Source organism: Ambystoma mexicanum, chromosome 14 (assembly GCF_040938575.1).
Source record: "Ambystoma mexicanum isolate Mex_15411 chromosome 14, UKY_AmexF1_1, whole genome shotgun sequence".
In the NCBI taxonomy this organism is placed as follows: Eukaryota; Metazoa; Chordata; class Amphibia; order Caudata; family Ambystomatidae; genus Ambystoma; species Ambystoma mexicanum.
The window spans coordinates 39,384,900-39,409,400 of record NC_090940.1 but is presented as its reverse complement, the minus strand read 5'-3'; the positions used below and the strand labels follow the sequence as shown (position 1 = coordinate 39,409,400).

Sequence of the window (24,501 nt, the reverse complement as noted above, 5' to 3'; positions counted from 1 at the left end):
AGACCTGGTGCATGTGTTCTGGGCCTGCACAGAGATGTGTCAGTATTGGGAGGAAGTGGCCCTGCCCCTGGCTAAGGTTGGCTTGTCACCAGACTCAGTTTGCCCCAAGGAGTGCTCACTAGCAATCTTTCCAAGACCAAAGCATGCGAGACAAGTTAGTAAATTGAGAGACCTACCATACATTTTAGCAAAGCGTAGGATAGCGATGGGGTGGAAAGCACGCCAGGGTCCACTAATAAGCGTGTGGTTGAGGGACTCCCAGATATGGGCGTTAGCAGAAACCGCGGTGTGGCAAGAAGCATCCCGTCTGGGTCAAGAGGAACAAAACATTGACCTATCGGCCTGGAAACATATGTTACAAGAACTGACAGCCCCTGCACAGGAAGACACCCAGACTCAGGCACAGGCACCAACACAATCTGTGGAGTAGAGATTTGAGATGAGTTCAAGCAGCTTGATGCACAGTATAGGTAGACAAGGCAAGTGGAATAGGCTGGGGAGGGTGGTGGGTTGGGACGGAGGTGGGGTGGTTTGAACAGTCACACAATGTGATGTATCAATGGAGGTTATTTACAAAGTCTGTAAGTTGTCTTGTGGAAAACTAATAAAAAGTACTACATTGACATATTGGGACCCTTGAGAATCCTAGGAACCGAGAAGCGTGGTCTTGGGGAAGGGAACCTCAAGATCTTTTTGAGTGAACTGTACCATATTGAACTTGGGGAAGGGATCCTCAAGGCCTGGTTGAACAAAGATGAGACAAACGGCTATTGAAACTGTATTGAGCCTGAAAGAGAAAGCCCAAGAAGAACTTAAGCTGAGAGCAGCTGAGACTTTACATTTGAACACTATTTTTTGGCTAAGAAGAAACACCACACAAACTTCCTGTGGTCCCCCTCCAGGGTATTAATATGTGCTCGCGCAAAGGGAAGGGTGGGTGCAATGTGAAAACACCCCTGTGGTTCCTGCCCTGGAGCGGATCCTTTGTGTTGACTACACATGGGTTTTGGCAGGGATGCTCTAATGTCTGGATGGGGCTTCAACCTCTCAAATTACTTTTCACCACATACTATGCACATTGCATAAGCCACTCGTATGGCAACTGACATCCCCCGCGTCCTCCACACAGTACACACAAAATCCATTAGAACCCTTCATCTCTCCCACCAAATTGAATGGCCCACCCCTACCCACAAAACCTCACACTATGGGCACTCAGAAGTCCCTTCCTTCCAGATACAGATACATCATGCGCCTTTAAAAAATCATCTAGAAGAAGTTACTTACCAAATGTAACATTCTTTCGATTGGATGTTCCTCCCACGTATTCCTCATCTTTAGATGATAAATTGTCTCCCAGCTCTGCTGCTTCGTAAAAAAAATGTTCACCAGAGGGTGCTGTGTTCGAGGCTACGGAGTCGTAGTCCCTCAAGGGCCACCGTCGAGCGTCGACGCCATCCGCTGTATAAATGGCTCAAGCAGTACCCGTTACCTCAGTTCCGTTTTTACGGTGTTCACGGTCACATCAGCTGATCAGGTTTTAAGTCCTCAGGCTCTTAAGGAAGTTCGAGTGCAACTGGTGTAAACTGTACAGAGGGGCAGGTTGGGAGGGTCGATGAGGAATATGTGGGAGGAACAGCCAATCGAAAGAAGGTTACAGTTAAGTAACTTGTTCTTCGAATGGATTATGTCCTCCCACGTATTCCTCATCTTTATATAGGCTCCCAAAGCAGTAAGAATTTGGAGGATGGAGTACCAGAAATTTCAATTATGGACTGAATGAAGGACAGCTTTTGCAAAGAGTCCTCCTTGATAAGAAGTAGAGTCCAAACAGTAATGCTTCACAAAGGTGTGCACTGACGACCAGGTGGCTGCCGCACAAATATCCTGCACAGGGACACCTCTTTGAAGAGCCGTGGAAGTTGCCATGCCTCTGGTTGAATGAGCCCTTAATCCATCTGGAGGCTCTTTTCCAGCCAATTTATAGCACTCGAAGATAGCTAGAATTATCCATCTGGATAGAGTTTGTTTAGACACCCCAGGGCCTAACTTGTGTCCACCCAACAAAAAGTTGGTCACATTGTCGAAGATTTGCCAAGATGGAAATGTAGAAACAGAGCTCTTTTTGGGTCCAGTCTATGCAACCTTTCCTCTTCCTTACTAGCTTGAGGAGGAGGATAAAAGGAAGGTAAGGTAATTTTCTGTGACGGATGGAAATCAGAAATTATTTTAGGCAAGAAAGAAGGTTTTACTTTTAGAATAACTGTCTCTATGGGAAATGGTGTGTGGAGGCTTACAAGAAAGTGCCTGCAACTCACTAATCCTGCGGGCTGATGTTATAGCCACCAACAAATTTGTTTTAAGATTGAGAAGTCTTAATGGGCAAGAATGTAAAGGTTCGAAAGAGGCACACAAGAAATTTTAAGATTAAATTCAAATTCCAGATGGGCACCTGAAAAGGTGTCTGAGGGTATACATTTGTCAGCCCTTTCAAGAATTGAATTACCAAGGGCATTTTAAAATAGGACACCTCTTCCGAGGAATGTTCAAAGATAGATAGCGCTGCCAGATATCCTTTTATAGTGCCAATTTGGAGCCCCAAATTGGCCAAGTGTAAGAGGAAAGAAAGTACTGTTGGCGGATTACAAAGAAATTCATCCACATTATTATCCCTGCACCAGTTACTGAACTTATTCCAACGACACTGGTACAGGGATTTTGTTGGCGGCCTTCTGGCCGAAAGCAAAATCTCCATTACGTCATCCGGGAGGTCCCAATCCTTATCTCAGCCTCTCAAAAAACATGCGTGAAGACGGAGTGTCTTGACCTCTGGATGAAGAACCCAACCTTCCTCTTGCGAGAGAAGATCCTCTCTTTGTGGAAGACTTATTGGAGGGCAGATGGACTTGTCCACAAGGTCCGGGTTCCACATTCTCCTGGCCCAATCCGGGGCAATTAGGATCATGGTTTTGCTGAACTTCATCAACCTCCCGATTACCTGAGGAATCACTGGGACTGGAGGAAACGCGTAGAGGAGTGGAAATACCCAGTCCACCACGAACGTGCCCCCTAGACCTCCTCTTTGAGGAAATTCCCTTGAGCAGTACAGCTCGCAATTCCGGTTGGCACCGGTCTCAAACAGATCCACCTGAGGGGTTCCCCAAAGGGCGAAGATCTCTTGAAGGACTTCCTGAGCTAGCTGCCGTTCGCCAGAGACTGCTCTGCCTGCTCAGAGCGTCCACCGCTGTGTTCAGCTCTCCGGCTAGGTGAACTGCCGATAAGAGGGATTCCTTCTTGCATTGCCCAGAATCAGAGCTGCATTGCCTCTCTGCACAGTGGAAGTGATCCTATGCCTCCTCTTTTGTTGAGGCAGTACATGGCCACTGTGTTGTCCGTCATTATCAGGACATTCTTTCCCTGTACAGAGGGCAGAAAAGCCTTCAGCGCTAGTCTGATTGCTCTCAGCTCCAAAGGTTGATGTGTATTTTGGACTCCGATTGAGACCAACGACCGCGGATTGTCAGATCGTTGGTGTGGGCTCCCCACCCCGCGAGTGAGGCGTCTGTCCCTATCGTTATCTCCGGCCATGGTTCCCAAAAAGGTTCCCCCTAGAGGATATTCTCCTTGCAAGCCCACCATAGGAGATCGAGCAACTTTGGCTGGGACTTGCAGAAGATCTGACATCTCCTCCGAAAATTTGGACCATTGAGTCTTGAGGGCCCATTGAAGGGATCTCATCCTAAATCTGGCCTCTGGCACCAAAAAAATGCCGGATGCCATGAGGCCTAGCAACCTTAGAAAGTCAAATGCCGGTAGATATTGGGCATTTTGAAACTTTGTTACCATCTGCAGAATGTGGTGAGCTCTCTCCTCAGGAGGCGAGGCTTTCCCTGAGGAAGTATCTAGTACTGCTGCGATGAATTAGAGTCTTTGGCTTGGAATCATTTGTGACTTCTTGTAATTGAGGGAGAAGCCCAGACTCTGTAAGAAGTGGCAGGTCAAGGCCAGATGTTCCTGGGCTCGTTCGGGTGAACTTGCCTTGATTAGCCAATCGTCCAGATAAGGGTAGACGTGAATCCCCCTTCTCCTGATACTCGCTGCCACCACCGCCATCAGTTTGGTGAAAACCCTTGGGGCGGAGGTCAGCCTAAATGTTAGAACCCGAAACTGATAATGAGAACCACCAATTGCGAACCTCAGGTACTTTCTGTGCTTGAGATGGATTGGCACATGAAAGTAAGCATCCTGAAGTCCAACGAAACCAGCCAGTCCTGAAGCTGAAGAGCCTGAAGGATCTGAGAAAGAGTCACCCTCTTGAACTTGTCCTTCCTGAGGAATTTGTTCAAATTTCTGAAGTCCAAGATGGGTCTCGATCCTCCGTCCTTTTTGTGGATGAGAAAACAAGGGGAGTACCAACCCTTTTTCCTTTCCGCTACAGGTACATGTTCTATTGCACCTTTCTCTAGCAGGGTTAAAATCTCCTGCACAAGGAGCGGGTCTGGAATTTTTACAGAGTTGGCTCCTGTGTGGATGATCTTGAAGTCTTTGATAAAAAGGAAGGCAGTAACCATGGGTCACTATCTCTAGTGCCCAAGCATCTGACGTAATGCCACGCCATTCGTCCAGATACCGAGTGATTCTGCCTCCCACCAGGGTCTTGTGGGTGAAGACCTCAAAGTGGCTTTGCTGCGGCTGCAGCAGTGGCTGAGGAGATAGTAGCTGCTGCTGATCTAGCACCTCTCCCCTTTCCACCACGAAAGTGTTTGCTCTGTTGGCCTCTCTGACTGGCCTGCCCTCTCCCTTTTCCAAAAGAAGAGTAAAAATGAAAGGGGCGACTCTTCCAGGAAGATGAGCCTGCATAAGAATTTTGTTGAGGCTGTCTTTTAGGGGTGCTAAGTGATTTTGCTGGCGCTTTTGAGGTCTGAAGCTTATCCAAGCTCTCGTCCGCCTTGCTGCCAAACAACCTCAAGCCGTCAAAGGGCATATATTAAGTAATCTAGATTGCACATCAGGTGCAAAGCCAGATTTCCTTAGCCATGCAAACCTGCGTAGGACCGTGCTAGATGCCATGGACCTGCTTACACTATCAGTAGCGTCCAGACCTGACTGAAGGCATTCCTCCACAGCCTCTTTACCATCTTTTACTAAAGCCAGGAAACCATCCCGATCCTCACCTTTTGGGATGCGATCAGCCGCTGATGTCATACAGTACCACAGGGTCTATGTAAATCTTGCTAAAGTACAAGTTACATTTGTCGATTTAAGTGCCATGCTGCCCGAAGAAAAAACCTTCCGGGCCCAAGCATCAACTTTATCATCCCTGTCTGGTGGTATTGAGGGGTAACCGGATTGCCTTGTGGAGGTTGAACTTGAACCACTAAACTTTCAGGGGAGTGATGTTTAGTTAGTTATTTCGGATCTGATAGATGACCTGTATTTTGGTACAAATTTCTTGTTTACTGCTGAAATAGAATCAGGAGTATTCCAATTTGCCATCACCCTCTTCTGAAGTGCTTTATGGAATGGAAGAACAGGATTTTTTAGAGGACCTTCACTCAGGATGTCCGTCATGCCATCCTGGTCGAAATGTTGATTCCGCTACCACCGATTTATGCACCAGAGGTTTTGTCTTAGTACGAGGCGTCAGGGAACTTTCCCTTGACACTCTCCACTCTTTTTTGGCTCTCGCGCATTTAAATTTTGATTTCCCTCTGTCACTTTTAGAGTGGGTAGAGGCATAATCACCACGTGGCATCTTCGAGAGGGTCTGGGCCGCTTTCTCGAATATTTTAAGCATCAAAGCCCAAAAGGCCTCCCATTTTTCAGGGGAATCGTGCTTGGATGGATACGTTATTCTCAGAGGAGGAAGACTACCTGTGACGTCACTTTTTTGACTTCTTAGTCGAAGACATGGAAGATTTCCTCGAGCGACTCTTCGATCTCGACCTCCTCTACCGATGTCGAGAATTTCGACTAGATTCATCTGAATCTTTTTGTCTTTTAGAAGACTTGTACGTTTCCTCCGCCAGCTTACCTCTACGTTCCCCAAGAGCCTTATTGGACACAGCCTGGCAGGAACCACACTAGTCAACCCGATGGTCTGGGCTGAGACACCAGAGGCCATTCCGATGGGGGTCGGTTATTGACATTTTCCTACCATACTTCTGAAATGTTTTCAACCCTGTCTTGGGTGTGGTGGGAGTAGATGAGGACATCGTCGAGAAGAAAACCTGATGCGCTGTTCATGACAACGAATTTGCTTGGAAAAACGTAACTGAGTTAACGGGCGCTGCTCGAGCCCTTTATACAGCGGATGACGTCGACTCTCGGCGGCGGCCCTCGAGGGACTACGACTCTGTGGCCTCAAACACAGCAGCCTTTGGTGAAAAAAAAATTCTGAAGCAACAGAGCTGGGAGACAATATATCTAAAGATGAGGAATACGTGGGAGGAGACAAACCATTCAAAACATACCTATGGACAGAGGCTGGTTACTCCTGGTCTACAAGCATCAAAACAATCTTGCGTTTTAACTCTGTCTACTAGCAACAGCCATACCAGTTTCCTTGTAAATCCCATAGCGTCAAGAGACCACGCAAATGGCAGTAGTGTTAAGAATACAGCCAATAACACAAAGGGCACTGAGCAAGACACTGCCAAATGGTAAATATTTGGCATGTTTTATTTATTTGCAAATGGCCAATAAATTAACACTACATGTGGAAAAGGACAACAGCTCGGCAGACCACAGAATTTCCCATGCTGGTGCCGGATAGCATGGTAATGTTCCAGTAGGTGCATAACAAGCTGTGTAAGCGGCATGTTCAAAATGTGCGGCTGTCTGCACTAAATCAGGACCCCCATTCTGGAAGCACCATGTTTTGCAGAAATCCGCACAAGCACTTCAACAGTTCCTGAAAACAAACCAGAGCCTGCACAAAAGTACTCACACAACTCAATACAAAGATCTACAGACAAGCACTCAAACTAGTACCCGAAAACCCATACTCTGTACAGGTAGAGCACTCTGACCTTCCCACTCACCTTGACACACTGCTCGGCCAGGTCACGACTAGTCCGGTTGTTCAGCTCCACCACCACCAGGCGGTTGCAGAGCGCCTTGATGGCACCCTCCACACCCACAATCCGGCGGGTGCATTCTGCTGACACATCGAGGTAGTAGGTAATGGCACGGGCGGTCACCTCCAACACGTTCTCCGGGGCACTCTCATCCAGGAAGATTTTACACAGGGCTGGCAAGAAAGTCCGGGGAGGGCAGCTGGAAGGGAGAGGAAGCATACACAGGTTTACAGAGACAATACATTAAACATATAAACAAAGTAATAGTCACAAGCCCTGCCTTTTACGTTATTGTTCATTGAAGACATACAATAAACACAATTATATTAAATTGGAGTTAAATGCTATAGTTATCCAAACCTAGAAGCTAGATTATGTTTATTTATACCATGTACCGCTACCACCCTGGGGCACTCTTGGCGCCTACAATGTTTGCATTATAAGAAGTCTGTTGTACACAGAACAATCCAGCACCTTTCACCTTCACCTGTGATTCTAGCTTTTTACATTCTAAAACTTGCAACAATCCTTCAATTCTAATGCTGCTAGCTGACACCTTGATGCAAATCCTTTCTCATAGCCACCAGCCTTGTAGTGTTAATCTGGATCAAACTAGCTTTGCATCACCACTTAGCCCTTATTGCTACTGGCACAGCAATGAGTTCACCCCTAAACATGCACCTGACCCATGCAGCCTTGAGAAAACCTTTTAAGGCAAACCATACAATGAAATGCTGTCTCAGTTTTCAAAATAAATGAAACTAGTTTAATTTTTGGTAGTGTACACAAGTGCAAGCCGTCTTGCCTTTTTGATGCACCTACAAATCCTTATCCTCTTATTAGCGACTCCCTGGCCGTCAAGTGGGAACTTAAGCACCGACTCCCCTCCATCCACCTACGCAATTATCACATCACCCTATCGTCCCACCACTTCCTATAAAAGGTTAGCTTGGCGAGAAGACCCACACATGTGCCAGATGGCCATTCCCAACCCACTGCAACATCAAGCCCCCAGGTTACCAATAGCACTCCCCCACCCACCATTTTTCCTCAAACTCACAGTGCGCCTACAGAATGTCCAATGTAAGCACAAGATAACTTTCCCCACTGTTGGGAAGTTTTTCCACAGTCCTCTGTTAAGGGCTATAAAATAATTGAACCTACTAGCAAGACAGGGGCCCTCAATCAAACGATAGATCAAACACACTCGGGCTTCACTCAAGGGAGCAGGAAGGCTGACTGTCAAGTACAATTAGTCCCAATAGTACCCCCCACAGAATACACAATGCTCATATACTGAAAAAATATACACCAACTAGAATGTCCAGAAAGTACTTTGTGTTAAACATTACAGATAAGATAGTGTATACAAAACTGTAAATGGCCATAAGCAGACCTTACCCGCTCAAATGCTAAATGTATGCCTGTAAAAGGGAACCCTAGACAACTGCAAAATACAATATATTGTCATGATCAGAATCCAAAATGCCAGCACCTGCGTTATCACAGTGGTGTCCCCAACCTCTAGAACATGGGAAATTATTAAGCACATAGACAATACTTTCCCACCAAATGTTAGGGACCATACCAGACTGCAATACCTTTCACACCCCAGGAAATCAAGGGATACTGAACAACTAGCAGTTGTACAACCCTCAGCACATTTACATAGGCAGGTGTATGATGCAAGGATTTAAAAATCCAGGTAGACAAGGGGGGACCATGGACAAATGTTAATGTTCAGGTACGTATCCTTAAGTCACTTTGGTGGAATTCTACAAGTTGGGAAAAGTCCCCCATAGGAAATAATGGGACAAATCAAATATGCAGTGCTGTAGTTCTGGAGAAAAGACAGTGTCTGTTCTACCAAACAGGTGCAGGCAACAATGCAATTAACCACAGAGTACTCCTTTGGAGACCCACACAAAGAGATTTAGTTTCAGGTTAGTGAACCAACCGGCACAGGAAGACAGGAAGCAGAGCAGGAGTTGGGCCAGAGTCAGAGGCAGAACCCCCACTTCTTCTGTATCCCCGATGGAGAATACAATGGGAAAAACCAGTAGCCCAAGACAAAGTATACACAGCTCCAGTTTCAGAGGACTTTGCTCAGGAACGGCAAAACAACCTAGTGAGTAAAAGGCTTCTTCCACAAGTCATATTACAGGATCTGGTACCCTGGGATTTGCACCCTGAGCAAGCGATGGCCCAAAAGATGAAGAAGCAGCCTTTCCAGGGGGGTGAGACTCACCACCAGGAGCAGAACCAACTAGCATGAGGAAGGGAAAGCAACCTAATCAGATCCAGACAGCTTGAAGGGGAAAATGGAGCAGCCAACCAACAGAAAGCTTTCCCACCACAGGGACAAAAGTGGAGTCAACACAAGACAGCCCAGACGAAAAACAGAGGAGGGATAGTGTTATCCCACAACCCTTATGGAAGAAGATGGTTTCAAATCTGCAACAAGGTCAGTATTCTGACCTTGTCAAAAGGGGACAGGAACTGTGCTCACCCTGGACTTAGGCCTGCAAGGGTGTAAGACAGAGCCAGTACTACCCCAGAATGGAGGGGGTGGGGGTGGGGGTGGGGAGTGGCAGTTTAGAAGGTTCCCATTCCTGCCCCCTTCCCAAGTGCCTGAATGTATATGAACTGTACCACCTTGTATCACCCCATTCCTCTGCAAACAAATGCGTGCCAGTCCTTTTCTTATAATCTCCAGCAGTCACAGACCTCCAGAGCATGGGGGGACCGCCTGCAAGAGTATAGCCCATGAGAGCCTTCAGACAGACCATTCCAGTCATCAGAGTTCTCTATTCAGTGAAACGAGAGACACTAAAAACAGAGGATCCATGCAGCTGCATTGACCACCAAATGTCAACCGCACACTCCACACTCCGCCTGCAACCATGGAGCCACACAAAATAAAGGCTGCCATGGAGCAGCTATGTGCAAAACTTAATTCCTCAAAACTTATGTGGGACTTACTGCAAAGTGGCCCCCTAATGTGAACGGGGACATTCACCACAGAGGACTGCCACTGTTTCTGCACGATAGGCGCAGGGAAAAAGTCTGAGCTTGGCCCCCCATTTGTAAATGTTGACCATTGCAACACTGTAGTGGTGTGGAGATTTGAAAGCATATAAGAGACAGAGTAGGATGGATTATCATCGGAGGGTGGAGGTAGGTTGGAGAAAGAAAGATTGGAGGGACAGAGGAGGAAGACATAGGACAAGAACGGAGAGAAGTCAGAACTGTAGAGAGAGAAAGGGAGAGACCGACACAGGGAGATGAACATGAGAGCATTGAATACAAGGATGTATTGGGCTCCAGTGTCTGAAAGGGACAACCGCTAAAAAGAATCCAAACGTGAGAGTAGGTCTAGCCTAGAAAGACCTAAAAGGGAGATTAGACACACCATGCGAGAGCCTTTAGGCTCCCCACAACCAAACAAGCAGGACTTCACACAGTAAGGGTTGATGTTGATATGCTCTTTATACTAACCTGGGATGTAGGTCACCTGGGTTAGGGTGGGAACTGCTTACTTTAAACTAGTGAGGGACAGCCCTTAGCGCTCTGCCAAAGTTTCGAATAAAACTCTTGAACCATCTCTGGGAGTTGGCAAGTTCTTTATGCCATCTGTGACATACCTCAAGCAATAGGTTCTGGAGGCTTAACGGCCCAGAAACAGTCCCACGATGGGACAACCAATCAAGCCAGTGAGTAATGTTAGGAACACCCAAGGAAGGACGTTGAGTAGCCAAAAGGTGAAACCGGAGCAAGGCTGCCCTAGGGCTCAGAAAGTATTACCAAACATGGTCCTAAAATTTAGGAGAGAAGCTTCATGGCAAATCCTTCAGTGATAAGGGTTTGTTTACAACATGGGTGCACAACATACGGCCCGCGGGCCAGTTGCGGCCCGCCATGCTCTTTTGTCCGGCCCGCGAGGCACAAAGACTTTCCCATTAGGAAAGTCTTTGTTGTCTTCCGGGCCGGACAAAACACTGGCCCTCATTGGCTCAGCAAACACACGCATTACGTCGCTCCTACGAGCCACGTAATGCGTGTGTGCTGCACCAATGGAGGGCCAGCACTACGGCTGGCGTGGTCCATAAGGCTTGATGCCGGAAGGCATTTCAGCCTTGGACCACGCCAGCCGTAGTACGAGTCCAGCGTTCCTGCTTACCTGCCGCTTACCTGCCTGCCTTCCAGCACGTCTCCGGTAAGTGGTCTGTTTGTGTATGTGTGTCGGGTCTGTTTTGCTTTGTGTGTGTATGTTGCGAGGGGGTGTCGGATGTGTGTCGGATGTTTGGATTTTAATGTTTTTTGTGTGTGTGTTAAGATGCGGGGGTGGGGGAGTGTTGGATGTGTGTCGGATGTTTGGATCTGAATGTATTTTGTGTGTATGTTGAGATGTGGGGGTGGGGGGGTGTTGGATGTGTGTCGGATGTTTGGATTTAAATGTATTTTGTGTGTATGTTGAGATGCAGGGGTGGGGGGGTGTTGGATGTGTGTCGGATGTTTGGATTTTAATGTTTTGTGTGTATGTTGGGGTGGGGGGGTGTTGGATGTGTGTCGGATGTTTGGATTTAAATGTATTTTGTGTGTATGTTGAGATGCAGGGGTGGGGGGTGTTGGATGTGTGTCGGATGTTTGGATTTTAATGTTTTTTGTGTGTATGTTGGGGTGGGGGGGTGTTGGATGTGTGTCGGATGTTTGGATTTGAATGTATTTTGTGTGTATGTTGAGATGCGGGGGTGGGGGGGTGTTGGGTGTGTGGGGGGTGGGGGTTTGGGTCTGTATGTTTGCATGTTTGAGAGTGTGCTGAGTTGGGGGGTGGGGGTTCGGGTCTGGTTGGGTGCTTGTGTGTGTGTGCTGATTTGGGGAGTGGGGGTTTGGAGTTGGAGGGGTGTGGGGTTCGGGTCTGTATGGGTGCATGTTTGAGAGTGTGCTGAGTTGGGGGGTGGGGGTTTGGGTCTGTATGGGTGCCTGTTTGTGTGTGTGCTGATTTGGGGGGTGGGGGTTTGGAATTGGAGGGGTGGGGGGTTCGGGTCTGTATGGGTGCATGTTTGAGAGTGTGCTGAGTTGGGGGGTGGGGGTTCGGGTCTGGTTGGGTGCTTGTGTGTGTGTGTGCTGATTTGGGGGGTGGGGGTTTGGAGTTGGGGGGGTGGGGGGTTCGGGTCTGTATGGGTGCATGTTTGTGTGTGTGCTGAGTTGGGGGGTGGGGGTTCGGGTCTGTGTGTGTGATGAATTGGGGGGTGGGGGTTTGGGTCTGTATGGGGGTGAGGGACATGGGGCATAGTGTTTGGTTGGGGGTGAGGGAGCCAAGGGGCATAGTGTTTGGTTGGGAGTGAGGGGGCCATGGAGCACAGTGTTTGGTTGGGGGTGAGGGACATGGGGCATAATGTTTGGTTGGGGGTGAGGGAGCCATGGGGCATAGTGTTTGGTTGGGGGTGAGGGACATGGGGCATAATGTTTGGTTGGGGGTGAGGGAGCCATGGGGCATAGTGTTTGGTTGGGGGTGAGGGTGCCATGGGGCATAGTGTTTGGTTGGGGGTGAGGGGGCCATGGAGCATAGTGTTTGGTTGGGGGTGAGGGACATGGGGCATAATGTTTGGTTGGGGGTGAGGGACATGGGGCATAATGTTTGGTTGGGGGTGAGGGGGCCATGGGGCATAGTGTTTGGTTGGGGGTGAGGGACATGGGGCATAGTGTTTGGTTGGGGGTGAGGGTGCCATGGGGCATAATGTTTGGTTGGGGGTGAGGGGGCCAAGGGGCATAGTGTTTGGTTGGGGGTGAGGGAGCCATGGGGCATAATGTTTGGTTGGGGGTGAGGGAGCCATGGGGCATAGTGTTTGGTTGGGGGTGAGGGAGCCATGGGGCATAATGTTTGGTTGGGGGTGAGGGAGCCATGGGGCATAGTGTTTGGTTGGGGGTGAGGGGGCCAAGGGGCATAGTGTTTGGTTGGGGGTGAGGGACATGGGGCATAGTGTTGCACTCCAAGAGTGAACCCAATAATAAAGCTAAAACAGGCACAGTTGGGAGATGTTCATCTTTGGCTTTTTGAGGAAACCTGACTCAACGAAGGCCATACTCCTCTTGGGCAACCCAAATAGCAAACTGTAGCAGTCCAAAATGACGGCATGTCCAATCTAGGGTCAATAAAATATATATAAGTTAACTAAACATGCGAGATACAATAACTAAATAGAAATAAATTATAACAATGGAAAATGTGTAGTACAAAATGTAAGTTTGAAATGCAAATAAAAATCGTTACCCCTCAAAAACATTATTTTTCCATGTGTTTAGTAGAAATTGGGGGTTTAAAAAGCCTCCTGCCACGCCCCGCCTACAGCCCCGCCCACATTTACTTTTCGGCCCACTATAGCCCTCATGTAAGGTACTTTCGGCCCTCTGTCAAAATCAGTTGTGCACCCCTGGTTTACAACAAACGAATGCACATGGTCTCCCCTAAATCTACACATTCACCCATGAGCTGGCCTAAAGAAGACCTCCAATCACACAAGAGGCAGAGACGCAAACGTTTTGCTGACTCTAAAAACTGCAACAGCTCACAGTTCCACCTATACAATTTGTAGATTGGGCTATCCGGGTTACGGGATCAGTCCAAAAAAACAGCTATAGGGCACAGGGCTGGGCTCAATGACCCCACGTGTGCACAACAGCCATTTTAGGCCTGCCTTATGGTTCTCACAAAAGCGATGGCCCAAACAAAATGGCCAAGAGCAGGACATTAGTACTTCAATGGATAACAAAGGTAAATAATGCCACCAAAGCTGTAAAACTGGATGCACCCTTGGTGAAGGCAAAACTAAAAGACAGCTGCCACCAGCCTATGGTCATGTAAGGGAATATATTCACCCTAGGGCCAAAACGGGGTGCTTAAATAAATCCTGTACTAGAAGCAATTTGGGCTATTATAGGACAATATAGGTCAAAGGGTTGCAGGGGGGACTGCAGTAAAGTACCAACAAAATTCAAGTTAAAGATTGTTGAAAAACAAGAGGGACAGTAGTGGGCCAATCAGCACAGGAGCTGGGTGGAGGGGGGGTGGAGGCCGCTCTGCAAGTGCAGCAGAGGGGGATGTAAAAAATACATAAAGTCGCTGATGGGGCGGCAAGGGGGGTGCTAGGGCTTACCTGCATGAAGTCTGTGACCAATTCGAAACTGGACCTAAGGAGGTCGAGTTGAGAGGCCAAACTCCTGCCCTTCTGCACTCCCATCCCAAGTCTGTTATGCATCCTTGTTGCACATGAAATGCCCATTGAGGTCACCAATCTACTCAATTATGAACTGGACGTGCTGCTCAAGTTTTTTGATAAGTTCTTTAACTTTAGGCAGGTCTCCTTAAATCGTGCTCACCCTTCCCAGCTTCTCCAATGTGCCCAGCCAGCTCTCCCTCTCCGGCTTGAACATCAACCAACCTAGAGGCAATCCATCTGCCCAAAGAATCAAGCAGGACTGCCCTTAAGTTCCTACATGACTGCAAGGAAGGCACCTCAAGTCCATTGTCTTCTCTTTCTGTGGATGACAATAGGCCACCCCCTGTTACATTTATACATTGATGTAGGTTGGCTTGGCCTTTGCCATATTTCTTTGGGCTTGGCCGTGCCAGGTTTGCATTCCTCTTGACTATTTAAAAACCCACATAGGTGTGAGATTCGTAGTTCTAAAGACACTGCTTCTGCATCCATTTTCTTCACTTACATGGTCATCATAGTAGTTCTCAGGTTGGTGAAAGGTGGCAATCAGATATTGTCTAAAGAAGTCCCTTTCATCATCGCTATCTGGTAATAAATTAGAAACAGAAATTAAACCTGCAAGATCACAGTCAGATATACTTGCTCCAAGTGGGGCATGTGTTTGGTGATAAGTGCACTTGGTTTGCCCAGCAACGTTTTCATGGTTTCTGCGTGGTTTACCAGCACTTTGCTGGTTTCTCAGTGCCCAAAGTAAATTGATTTGCCAAGTGGGAATATAGGGGTTTCAGTAATCGTAAGATTGTTTGTTTTAGCCTCACTTTTTCTCCCACCCTCTTCGTCTTGTTGCACCTCAGAACACATTGTGTATAGGCGCATTATAAATACCCAATAAGTAAATAAATAATAATCTCACACAATTTGGGCAAGTGTTAAAGATGACAACTTTCCCCACTACAACACATCTGGCATGGTGGGAAGGGAGCTGGCCCATCTTAACCAAGGTTAACATCAGTGCATTGTGTGCCCAGTTCATTTTTCTAATAACACATATTGGCATCATATAGCACTCTGACTAAGGGCTCCTCCGATGATGGACTATAAAAGGTTGAGATTTATTCTTAGAGAATGATTTGCCCTGTCGGCCTTATGTAGACTCAAATGATCTTGCACAGAGGCTAATCCAGCTCTGCCGACTGCCCCATAACCACGCATACAGACTTAAAAAAGATTCAATAAGCCACAAAGAGCTAAAGTAGGCTTCAAAGGGCTCCAGTCAAGTGATCACTCTTTTCCCCCCAGTCAAAATACACAATGCAGTGTTTGGAATTAGCTGCAGTCACATTACACCCTACTCAAGTAGGACACGCGAAGATGATATTACAGCATTGGCCACCACAATAGGATGAGGGGAAAGTGACTTTATGCCCATCTAGTAGCTTGGAATGTGAACGTTTGACCCCTGTGGCGATCACTGGCATACATGGAAAAATGCAGCCCACACCTCATGAATATTTTCACTTGGGTTTGTAAGTGCCATCCTTAAGCCACCTCATGTCGCTCAGCACAGACAAACCCATTGGCTCTATAATGAGCTGGCCTGAGCATGATTCAGGGTGACGCAGGACTCCACTACATCTCACAGGTAACCAATGAGAGTTTACTGAAGGTAAGCAGAGGTGGACAAGGGTGAAATTTGCCATAGAAATCACTAGGCTGCCCCAGATGCAGCAACTTTTTTTTTTTAAAACAATGTTTTCACTAGAGCAACTTCCTGGACATAGCAAATTGCCACAAGCCAAAGATCCAAGGACAAGTATGCACTCCATGAACAGAGCAGATATTAAAAACAGGTGATTCTTATGTCAACCTGTGGGCAAATAACCAGGTTACTCACCGTAGTGACCACCTTACTCCTAGTCCATAGTGCCCTTTCCTCCATACTTATGGAACATTCCTTTGCCCGGCGGGACGGGACCGGAGCACTCTGTAAAAATATAAAAATTTCGCACAGATTTTAGTCCTTCCTCTCTTTTACGTGGGGTACTGCACGCGGCCGTAACCCTGCCCATCTTAGCTCCGCCCGCGCACCGCCCATCAGTCCTTTTCTATCGCCAAGTCAGAGACCTTTAAGCAATAATAGAGGAACCTTATTAGAGGGGACGGAGGTTGGGCGTATGGAGGAAAGGGGACTATGGACTAGGAGTAAGGTGGTCACTACGGTGAGTAACCTGGTTATACTCCTACGTCCCGTCCCCTTTCCTCCATACTTACGGGAGATTCCCAAGCACTCCTCACAGGAACTACGGGTGGATGGAAAATCCCTTATTGAAAAAGGTTCTTCAGCACAGCATGGCCAAACTGAGCATCAGATCTGGAGCTCAGGTCTAGACAATGTTTACATAAAGCCGATGTGGAGGCCCATGTAGCCGCCTTTGCGATGGTCTCCCAGGGAACATATTTCTGAAAGGCAACGCACCAGGTGCGCATGAATTGCTTTAGGAGGCTGCAGACCTTGGACAGTGTAAGACTCCATAACACAGGGCGCGATCCATCTGGAGATAGTCACCTTAGAAGCCTGCCTACCTTGTGGGTTACCAAAGGTCACCAATAGTTGAGAAGAGCTCCTAAATTCAGATGGTCTGTCCAGATAGAACTTAAGAGCCCTTCTAACATCCAAGCAATGCAGAACCCTTTCCGCTTCTGAAGCTGGGTTTGGAAAGAAGACCGGAAGGGAGATTGACTGATTCAGATGGAAATCAGAGACCCCTTTGGCAGGAAAGAAGGATTTGTCCGTAGGACCACCTTATCCTTGTGGAAAACCAAGAAGGGATGCTTCACCGACAGAGCTTGGAGCTCACTCACACGCCTTGCTGAAGGAACGGCAACCAAATAAGACACCTTACACGAAAGGTGCTTAAGATCCACCGTGGCCATAGGTTCGAGCGGTTTATGGCACAACGCCGTAAGGACCACATTAAGATCCCACGACGGGTGCGGTTTCCGAACTGGGGGATAAAGACGCATCAAACCCGCAAAGTGCCTCCTAATCACCGGATTGGACAGTGACTAAGAGCACTGGTCCGTGGACAGGTAGGCGCCTATCGCCGAAAGATAAGTTCTGCATGACAGAACATGAATGCCCGATTCTGCTAGGTGAGATATGAAGGACAGCACCGTGTCAATAGTAGCCCCCCCTGGGGTCCAGCTGTTTGGCTAAGCACCAATGACAGAACCAAAGCCATTTGCTCTTATACTGAGACCTTGTCAAGGGCTTCCTGGCTGCCTGAATTATACGCATGTTATCAGCAGACAGGTTGAGCTGCTCTACAGATTTGAACTCAGGCACCACGCCGCCAAGCTGCATTGCTTGAAACACTTGTATAGGCGCGTTACAAATGCCATATCATATCATAATGATTGTGGGGAGGGGTGCCACAGCTGCTGATCCCTCTGGTGAAGCAGATCGGGACTCGCCGGTAGCCTGATCGGTGCACACACCGACAGATGCTGAAGTTCCGAGAACCAGAACCTGGCTGGCCACCACAGGGCTATGATCAGTAGAGAACAGCTCACTGTGTTCTTCAGCTTGCAAATCGTCCGATGAATCAGAGGCAGAGGTGGGAAAGCATAGGCCCTCATGTTGTGCCAAGGAATCTCGAGAGCATCACCGATAGAGGAGGCTCCCAGACCATTTCTGGAGGCCTACAGAGGAAGTTTCTTGTTTGCCGATGTTGCGAAGAGGTCCACTTCCGGAGTGCCCCAACACAGGAGTATCTGAGAGAGGATCTCTGCTTTCAATTCCCACTCGTAACTGACCATTGTCTGCCAACTGTGGGCATCCGCCATGACGATCATCTGGCCCGGAATGTGTACTGCTACCAGCCAGACACCGTGACGAACCGCCCACTCCCAAATCTGGATGGACAGATCGACAAGGGGAGGAGACTTGGTGCCCCCCTGCTTGTTGATGTAAAACATTGACAAGACATTGCCCATGCGGATACGGGCCACCTTGTCGGTAATGACCGGCCTGGACGCCTTGAGCGCTAGGAAAATCGCCAGAAGCTCCAGATTTATGTGAAAGAGCTTGTCCTGGGGCGACCAAAGGTCCGAGACCTGAAGAAGATCCAATGTCACACCCCACCCTAAGAGAGAGGAGTCAGTCGTGACCGTCACCATCGGGGCGGGGTCTCGAAACCCTGCACCTACCGACAGGTTGCTGAGAGACGACCACCACACCAGGTCCGCCCTCATGGAAGCCGGAATCCAAATCATTGGAGTCCGGATCCACTGCCTGACGCCAAGAGCTCCGAAGAGCCATTTGAGTCCGCCTCATCTTGAGTAGAGCAAGAGGAAGAGCCAATACGCATGAGGCCCAGAAGCCTCCGGAACCACCAGGCCGACATGCTCTCCGACTGGGCAAACATCTAACACATGGCCAACCGATCTGCCATTCTGTCCCCAGTCAGGTAAACTCTGCAGTCCAACGTGTTCCAGCGAAAACCCAGGAAGATCAAGTCCTGAGAGACCGTCATGGAAGATTTCCGCCAGTTCACCGACAGCCCAAGATGGAACAGGAGCTGGAGAAGAGACTGAAGATTGCACGTGGCTTCCAGCAGGTAAGGGCTGCACAACAGCCAATCGTCCCAATAAGGATATACGTGGCTACCCTGCAGACTAAGATAAGCTGCAATCACCGACATCTTCGTAAAGACACGCGGTGCCGAGCTGAGGCCAAAGGGAAGCACTTGGAACTGCTCCTCTCCCCAAGAGAAATATGCATGTACGCATCCTGAAGGTCCACCACGCTGAGCCAATCGCCCATCTGTAAAGAGGACTTTATCTGACCAGGCGTGATCATCTTGAATTTCTCTTGGGGTAGGAAAAGATTGAAGTGGGAAAGGTATAGAATAGTGAGCAGGCCAGCCTGGTTGGATTTGGGCACCGTAAACAGCCGGGACTAGAAGCCCTCCCCTCATTCCCCTAGGGGAACGGGTTCCACCGCTCTGAGATCCAGTAACTTCTGGATCTCGGCCCTGAGGGAGGGCGACCCGACTGCTGGAAAGGAGGATTGAAGGGTGGGGTGGGGGGGAAGGGGGAAGCGGAAGCCCGCCCGAGCAACTGACAAGACCCACCGGTCCTCGGTAATGGTCTGCCACGCCTCCCAATGAGACGCAATGCTTCCTCCCACCGGGGTCTCGTGCGAGCGCAGAGAACCCTCATTTGGCTGGTTTCCGTGGTGGCACCTCCTGAACCTGAGGAGGAGGCTGAGGAGCGGCAGAAATATTGACTGTTACTGCCTCCGGCAGGAATTTCCCGAAGGGGTATCGACTCTGCGGGATTTTCGGTCCAGAAAGCCCCTAAAGCCAGAGGAGGGCCGGGACTGTGACAACGGCCTCTGTCCTAAAAGGTGGTTTCACCAGGACAGACAAGGACTTGGCGGTCTGGGTGCTATCCTTCGTTTTGGTCAGCCCCACATCCATTGTGGAATTGAAAAGGTCCTTGCCGTCAAACGGCAGATCCAATACCTTATCCTGCACCTCCTTAGAGAACTTGGTGGCATGCAGCCAAGCCTGACGAGAAGTATCCACTCCAAGCATAAGGCCTCGGGCCGAAGTGTCGACGTGATGAGCCGCCACCTCCAGCAAAACCTGAGCCAGGAACCTGGCATCCAACAAACCCGCCTTGAAGTCCTCAAGCTTTTCAGCAGGGATGAATTCCTAAAACTCCAACAGACCTTTCCACATTTTCATATTCGCCCCCGTTAACACCAGTTCTGCATTGGCCTGACGCAATTGCAGGGCCGAGTTAGCAATAATCTTCCTCCCAAGGGAGGAAAGAAGCTTATCCTCTTTGCCCAGGACCTGTGCAGCCGTCATAGAGGAGGGTGCCGCAGGTCTGGATTGCAAAGTGGCCACAGCCACGACTGTGGAGGAGGGGGGTGGACAAGATGCTAAGGGCACCTCTTCCAAAGAATGAAGCCTGTAGCGTGCGTCAATTTTCTTATTGACAAACAGTCCAGAGTGTGGTTTCTCCCATACTCTACAGACCTCGGCCAAAACGTCCCTCTGCAAGAACAAGCCGGTACTCTCCGAAGAAGACAAGGTGAACGCCCCCAAAAGCACGCCCTCCTGCGGAGCGGGTGCCTCGGGTACTGGAAGAGCCAATAGAAACATGTCCAGCACCCGGTCGTGAAAGGCTCTGATAGAGCGGAGTTGCTCTTCGCCGTCCTGATCGCCCTGTACATCATCCGATAGATCCAGATCAGGTTGAGACACATCCGGCACCAAAATCGCCTTGTTCACTGGGGACAATGGAGGAGGGGGTGGAAGAGTTGGGGGAGGCCCAGCCGGTAAAGGCGGTGCAGGCAGAGGCACAGGCAGCGTAGCCGGGACCGGTGGCGCCGGCGGGCATATCTCCCTAAACAGGCCCTTAAAGTACTCCTTCATGGGGTCAGAACGCATACGTTTCTGAAACTTGCCGAAAAAGACGTCCTCCGCCGATGATTTAGGCGCGACAGGAGGAGGCCTCATGAGGAGGGTAATTCCAAGGGCACAGGGGGGAGGGTTGCTAAGAGGGCCCTTCCCCACTGTTGTCTACATAAATCAAGGGCACCGATGGTGCCGGCAGCGGGACATTGTGCGGTAGAGGCATCCGAGTGTTCTAATCATTAACTGTACAAAAAAACGGATGTGCACAAGGAAACAGATGTTCACCTGAAAGAGCACCCCCCTACACCTAAGGCCGATGGTGTAGTAGTAAGGATTGTATACAAAATGGCCGCTGTGGTCTTGGCGGGAACGGCCGCCATTTTGAAGGCACCTGAGGAGAACTGCGACACATGTCGAAGTGAGGCAGGGGTCCCCACAAGTGGGTCCGGAGTCTTCATTTTAGCCTTAATAAAAGGAATGTCGGCCGAGCTGGTACTGTGTGGCCTACGATGTTTTTGTGACATGCTAATAGCTAAACTAGCCTTCGTAGGAAAGACCTCGGTACTGCCGGTAAAGGAGGAATTACGGTTCGAAACCTCACTCCTTGCCCCCTCAACAGTTCTGGGGTCACCGCAAGAGCGGGAACGATGAGGAACACCTTTCACCGACAAGGCCTTAACAGGCCTCTCAGAACTGTTGGTCGCCTTAGCCTCTAAACGAGAGGCCTCGGACCAGAGTCCGGTAGCAGCCTCGTCACGCCGGGCCGCGAACTTCTGTTTGGTTCTGACAACCCCAGCCGAGGCCTTGGGGCGCATCCAAAGACAAATGAGGAAAGCTCCAATCAAGGAGCACTGGTACCCCATGACTCAGTAGAACTAGGTCTACAAACATCCCCCACAGGAGGGGCCTCGGATTGTGATCTAGTGACAACAGGCCCCTTACGGAGACCCTCAGAGAAAACTGGCACACTTTTTAGGCCTAGACAGCACCTCAGGGCAAGCCCCGGTAACAGAGCCCTTGATGCTCCTCCCAGACCGGGAAGACCCCGGAAAGGAGTCCCCTGGCTGGGGTGCACCAAAAAGTAAAGAACTTACCAGGTGTTTCTTCTTCTCGTCGATGAAGGATTGGAAAACCTCCTCCCACCGCTCTAACCGACGTTGAAGCACCCGGACCGAAAGGGAATCGCAATAAAAACATGAGTCCCACCGGTGGTCAGGACCCAAACACTCTAGACAGAGGATGGGGGTTCCCCCTAGCGAATCGTCGCTGACAGGAAGAACAATTCGGCAAGTCTAGCTGAAAAGGCAGAGAGACTATCATGCGATCGCAAGCGAGAGCCAGAGAGGAGGAAATTGGAAGAAAAAACCATCCGCAGATGCAAGTGCGTCCAGTCTCGAACGAGCGGAGAAAAGGACTGATGGGCGATGCGTGGGGCGGAGCTAAGATGGGCGGGGTTAGGGCCGCATGCAGTACCCCACGTAAAAGAGAGGAAGGACTACAATTTTTGCAAAATTTTGATGCTTTTACAAAGTGCTCCGGTCCAGTCCCGCAGGACGGAGGAATGTCCCATAAGTATGGAGGAAAGGGGACGGGACGTCGGAGTAATCTAGATCGAACAGTCGCTGAGTTCACTCCAAAGAAGTCAATGCTGTAAAGACCACCCTTCTGCCCCCTCACATAATGAAATGTATAGCTTAACATATGTATCTTGCACAGGGTTTTTCAATAAAAGATTGCATCTAAAAGCAGCATCTTTTCATACTGATGGATGGAAAGTTTTGAATGTGGCTTTAACACGCGATTCGGCGGGCCGGATCGGGTGTTAAGGCCATTAGCACTTCGAGTTACCAAAGTGGCAACCCGGGGAACTATTAAACAAAAACAAGCGTTCCTTTGTAGGAAGGAAAAACCTTTACCAACATGGCCACCATTGAAAGCAAATTGAGCCCCTCTTCCGTTTCCATGGCGGCCAGTTCTGAGCAGAGAAGAAGGTGCGGCTGCAGCGACGAGGGCTGCTGCAGCAGTAAGTTAGTGTGGAGGTGGGGGGAGGGGTTAAAAATATAAAAAAGGGGACAGTAGGGGCATTGGTGGGAAGATGGCAGCGGGGGAATTGGGGTCTCAGGCTGCTTGGAATGCAGGTTTACACCAGCGGTTCAAGCCTGTGTTCCTAGCTTCCTGCTAGGCTGGCTCCCCCCTGTAGGGTGCGAATGACTCAACCACTGAAAATGACAAAGGACACTTTGCCATTATATAAATGTTTGTGCCATTGCAGACTGGGGCCAACAATAAGAAAAGTAGTTTTAGCCCTGTTCCCCATAAGTAGTTCAGCCGAAAGCACCAAGCCAAGTTTGCTCTGCAAGGAGGCACAACCAAACTTGAGTCTGGTGCAGCCAGTGTCAGTTTGGGTTATGGGGAGAAAGTGAGGTGGACAAGAGACATCTCTCTCTAATGCCTGCAGACTTTGGGTGCTGCACATACACATCCAGACTGCCCAGGTGGATTATGAAAGCTAGAAATGTAACTCTCAAAAACCACTTGATTCAGGGGTAAGGCCCTTCTGAAAAAAGTGACTGATTTCCTGCCATAGCCTGGAACAGCATTGAGCCGAAGGTACAAGGAATAACGGAGTACACAATTGATCATCTTTGCTCAGGAGGGATGAGGAGGAAGACAATGTTACGGAGGCCAATTTGGCATACATAGATGCTGCTACCAACAATGTTGGGAAGGAGCTAGCGCCTTCCTGAGCCCCCAAGCGCTTTAGAATTAGCAGATGTTATTGCTACCAATAGGACAGTTTGAAGCGTGAGAAATCTCAGCGAACAAGAGTGAAGTGGTTCGAATGGAGTGCCCATTAGGAAGTTTAATACTAAATTTAAGTCCCATAAGGGAACCTGGAATGGTTTTGGAGGATAAACATTAGTTAATCCCTTGAGAAATTGTATCACTAGAGGTAGTTTGAAATACGATGGTTCCTCCGCAGTGCGCTTGAAGATAGAAAGCGCTGCGAGATAGCCTTTTATAGTGCCAACTTGAAGGCCTGAGTTTGCCAAGTAGAGTAGAAATGATGACAACGTTGGTGTACCACATGAAAAAGGGTCGATATTCTGTTCCCTACACCAGCTGCAAAATTTGTTCCAACGGCAGCGGTATAAAGACTTTGTTGCTGGCCTTCTGGCCGAAAGCAACCCCTCCATGACGTCATCAGGGAGATCCCAATCCTTGTACCTCACCCTTTCAGAAGCCAAGCGTGAAGGTTGAGGGTTCTGGTGTCTGGATGGAGAACCTGACCTCCCTTCTGCGAGAGAAGATTCTCTTTGAGTGGAAGACGGATTGGAGGGCAGATGGACATATCTAGAAGGTCCGGGTACCACGTTCTCCTGGCCCAGTCCGGGGCAATTAGGATCATGGTTTTCCGGAATCTTCTCAACCTCCTGATCATTTGAGGAATAACGGGGACTGGTGGGAAGGCGTAAAGGAGTGGAAACTCCCAGTCCACTACGAACGCGTCTCAGAGCTCCTCTCGGGGGAAATTCCCTTGAACAGAACAGATCGCACTTCCTGTTGGTGTTTGTGGCGAACAGATCCACCTGAGGGGTTCCCCAAAGGGCGAAGATCTCTTGAAGGACTTGCTGAGCTAGCTCCCACTTGTGGGAGACTGTGCTCTGCCTGCTCCGAGCGTCCGCTGTCAAGTTCTTCTCTCCGGCTAGGTGGACTGCCGATAGAGAGATTCCTTCCCGAATTGCCCAAAACCAGAGCTGCATTGCCTCT

The 24,501-nt window shown here is 49.1% G+C and overlaps 1 protein-coding gene across 7 annotated transcripts in view; it reads right to left on the bottom strand.

Moving 5' to 3' along the window:
* Positions 1-24,501, bottom strand: part of HECTD1 (HECT domain E3 ubiquitin protein ligase 1) — a 1,011,111-nt gene that overhangs the window by 770,461 nt on the left and 216,149 nt on the right. For all 7 annotated transcript variants that reach the window (XM_069638480.1, XM_069638479.1, XM_069638478.1 and 4 more), the window contains one exon: positions 7,044-7,278. In XM_069638480.1, coding sequence (XP_069494581.1) covers positions 7,044-7,278 — 235 coding nt within the window. The remainder of the gene's footprint in view (positions 1-7,043; positions 7,279-24,501) is intronic.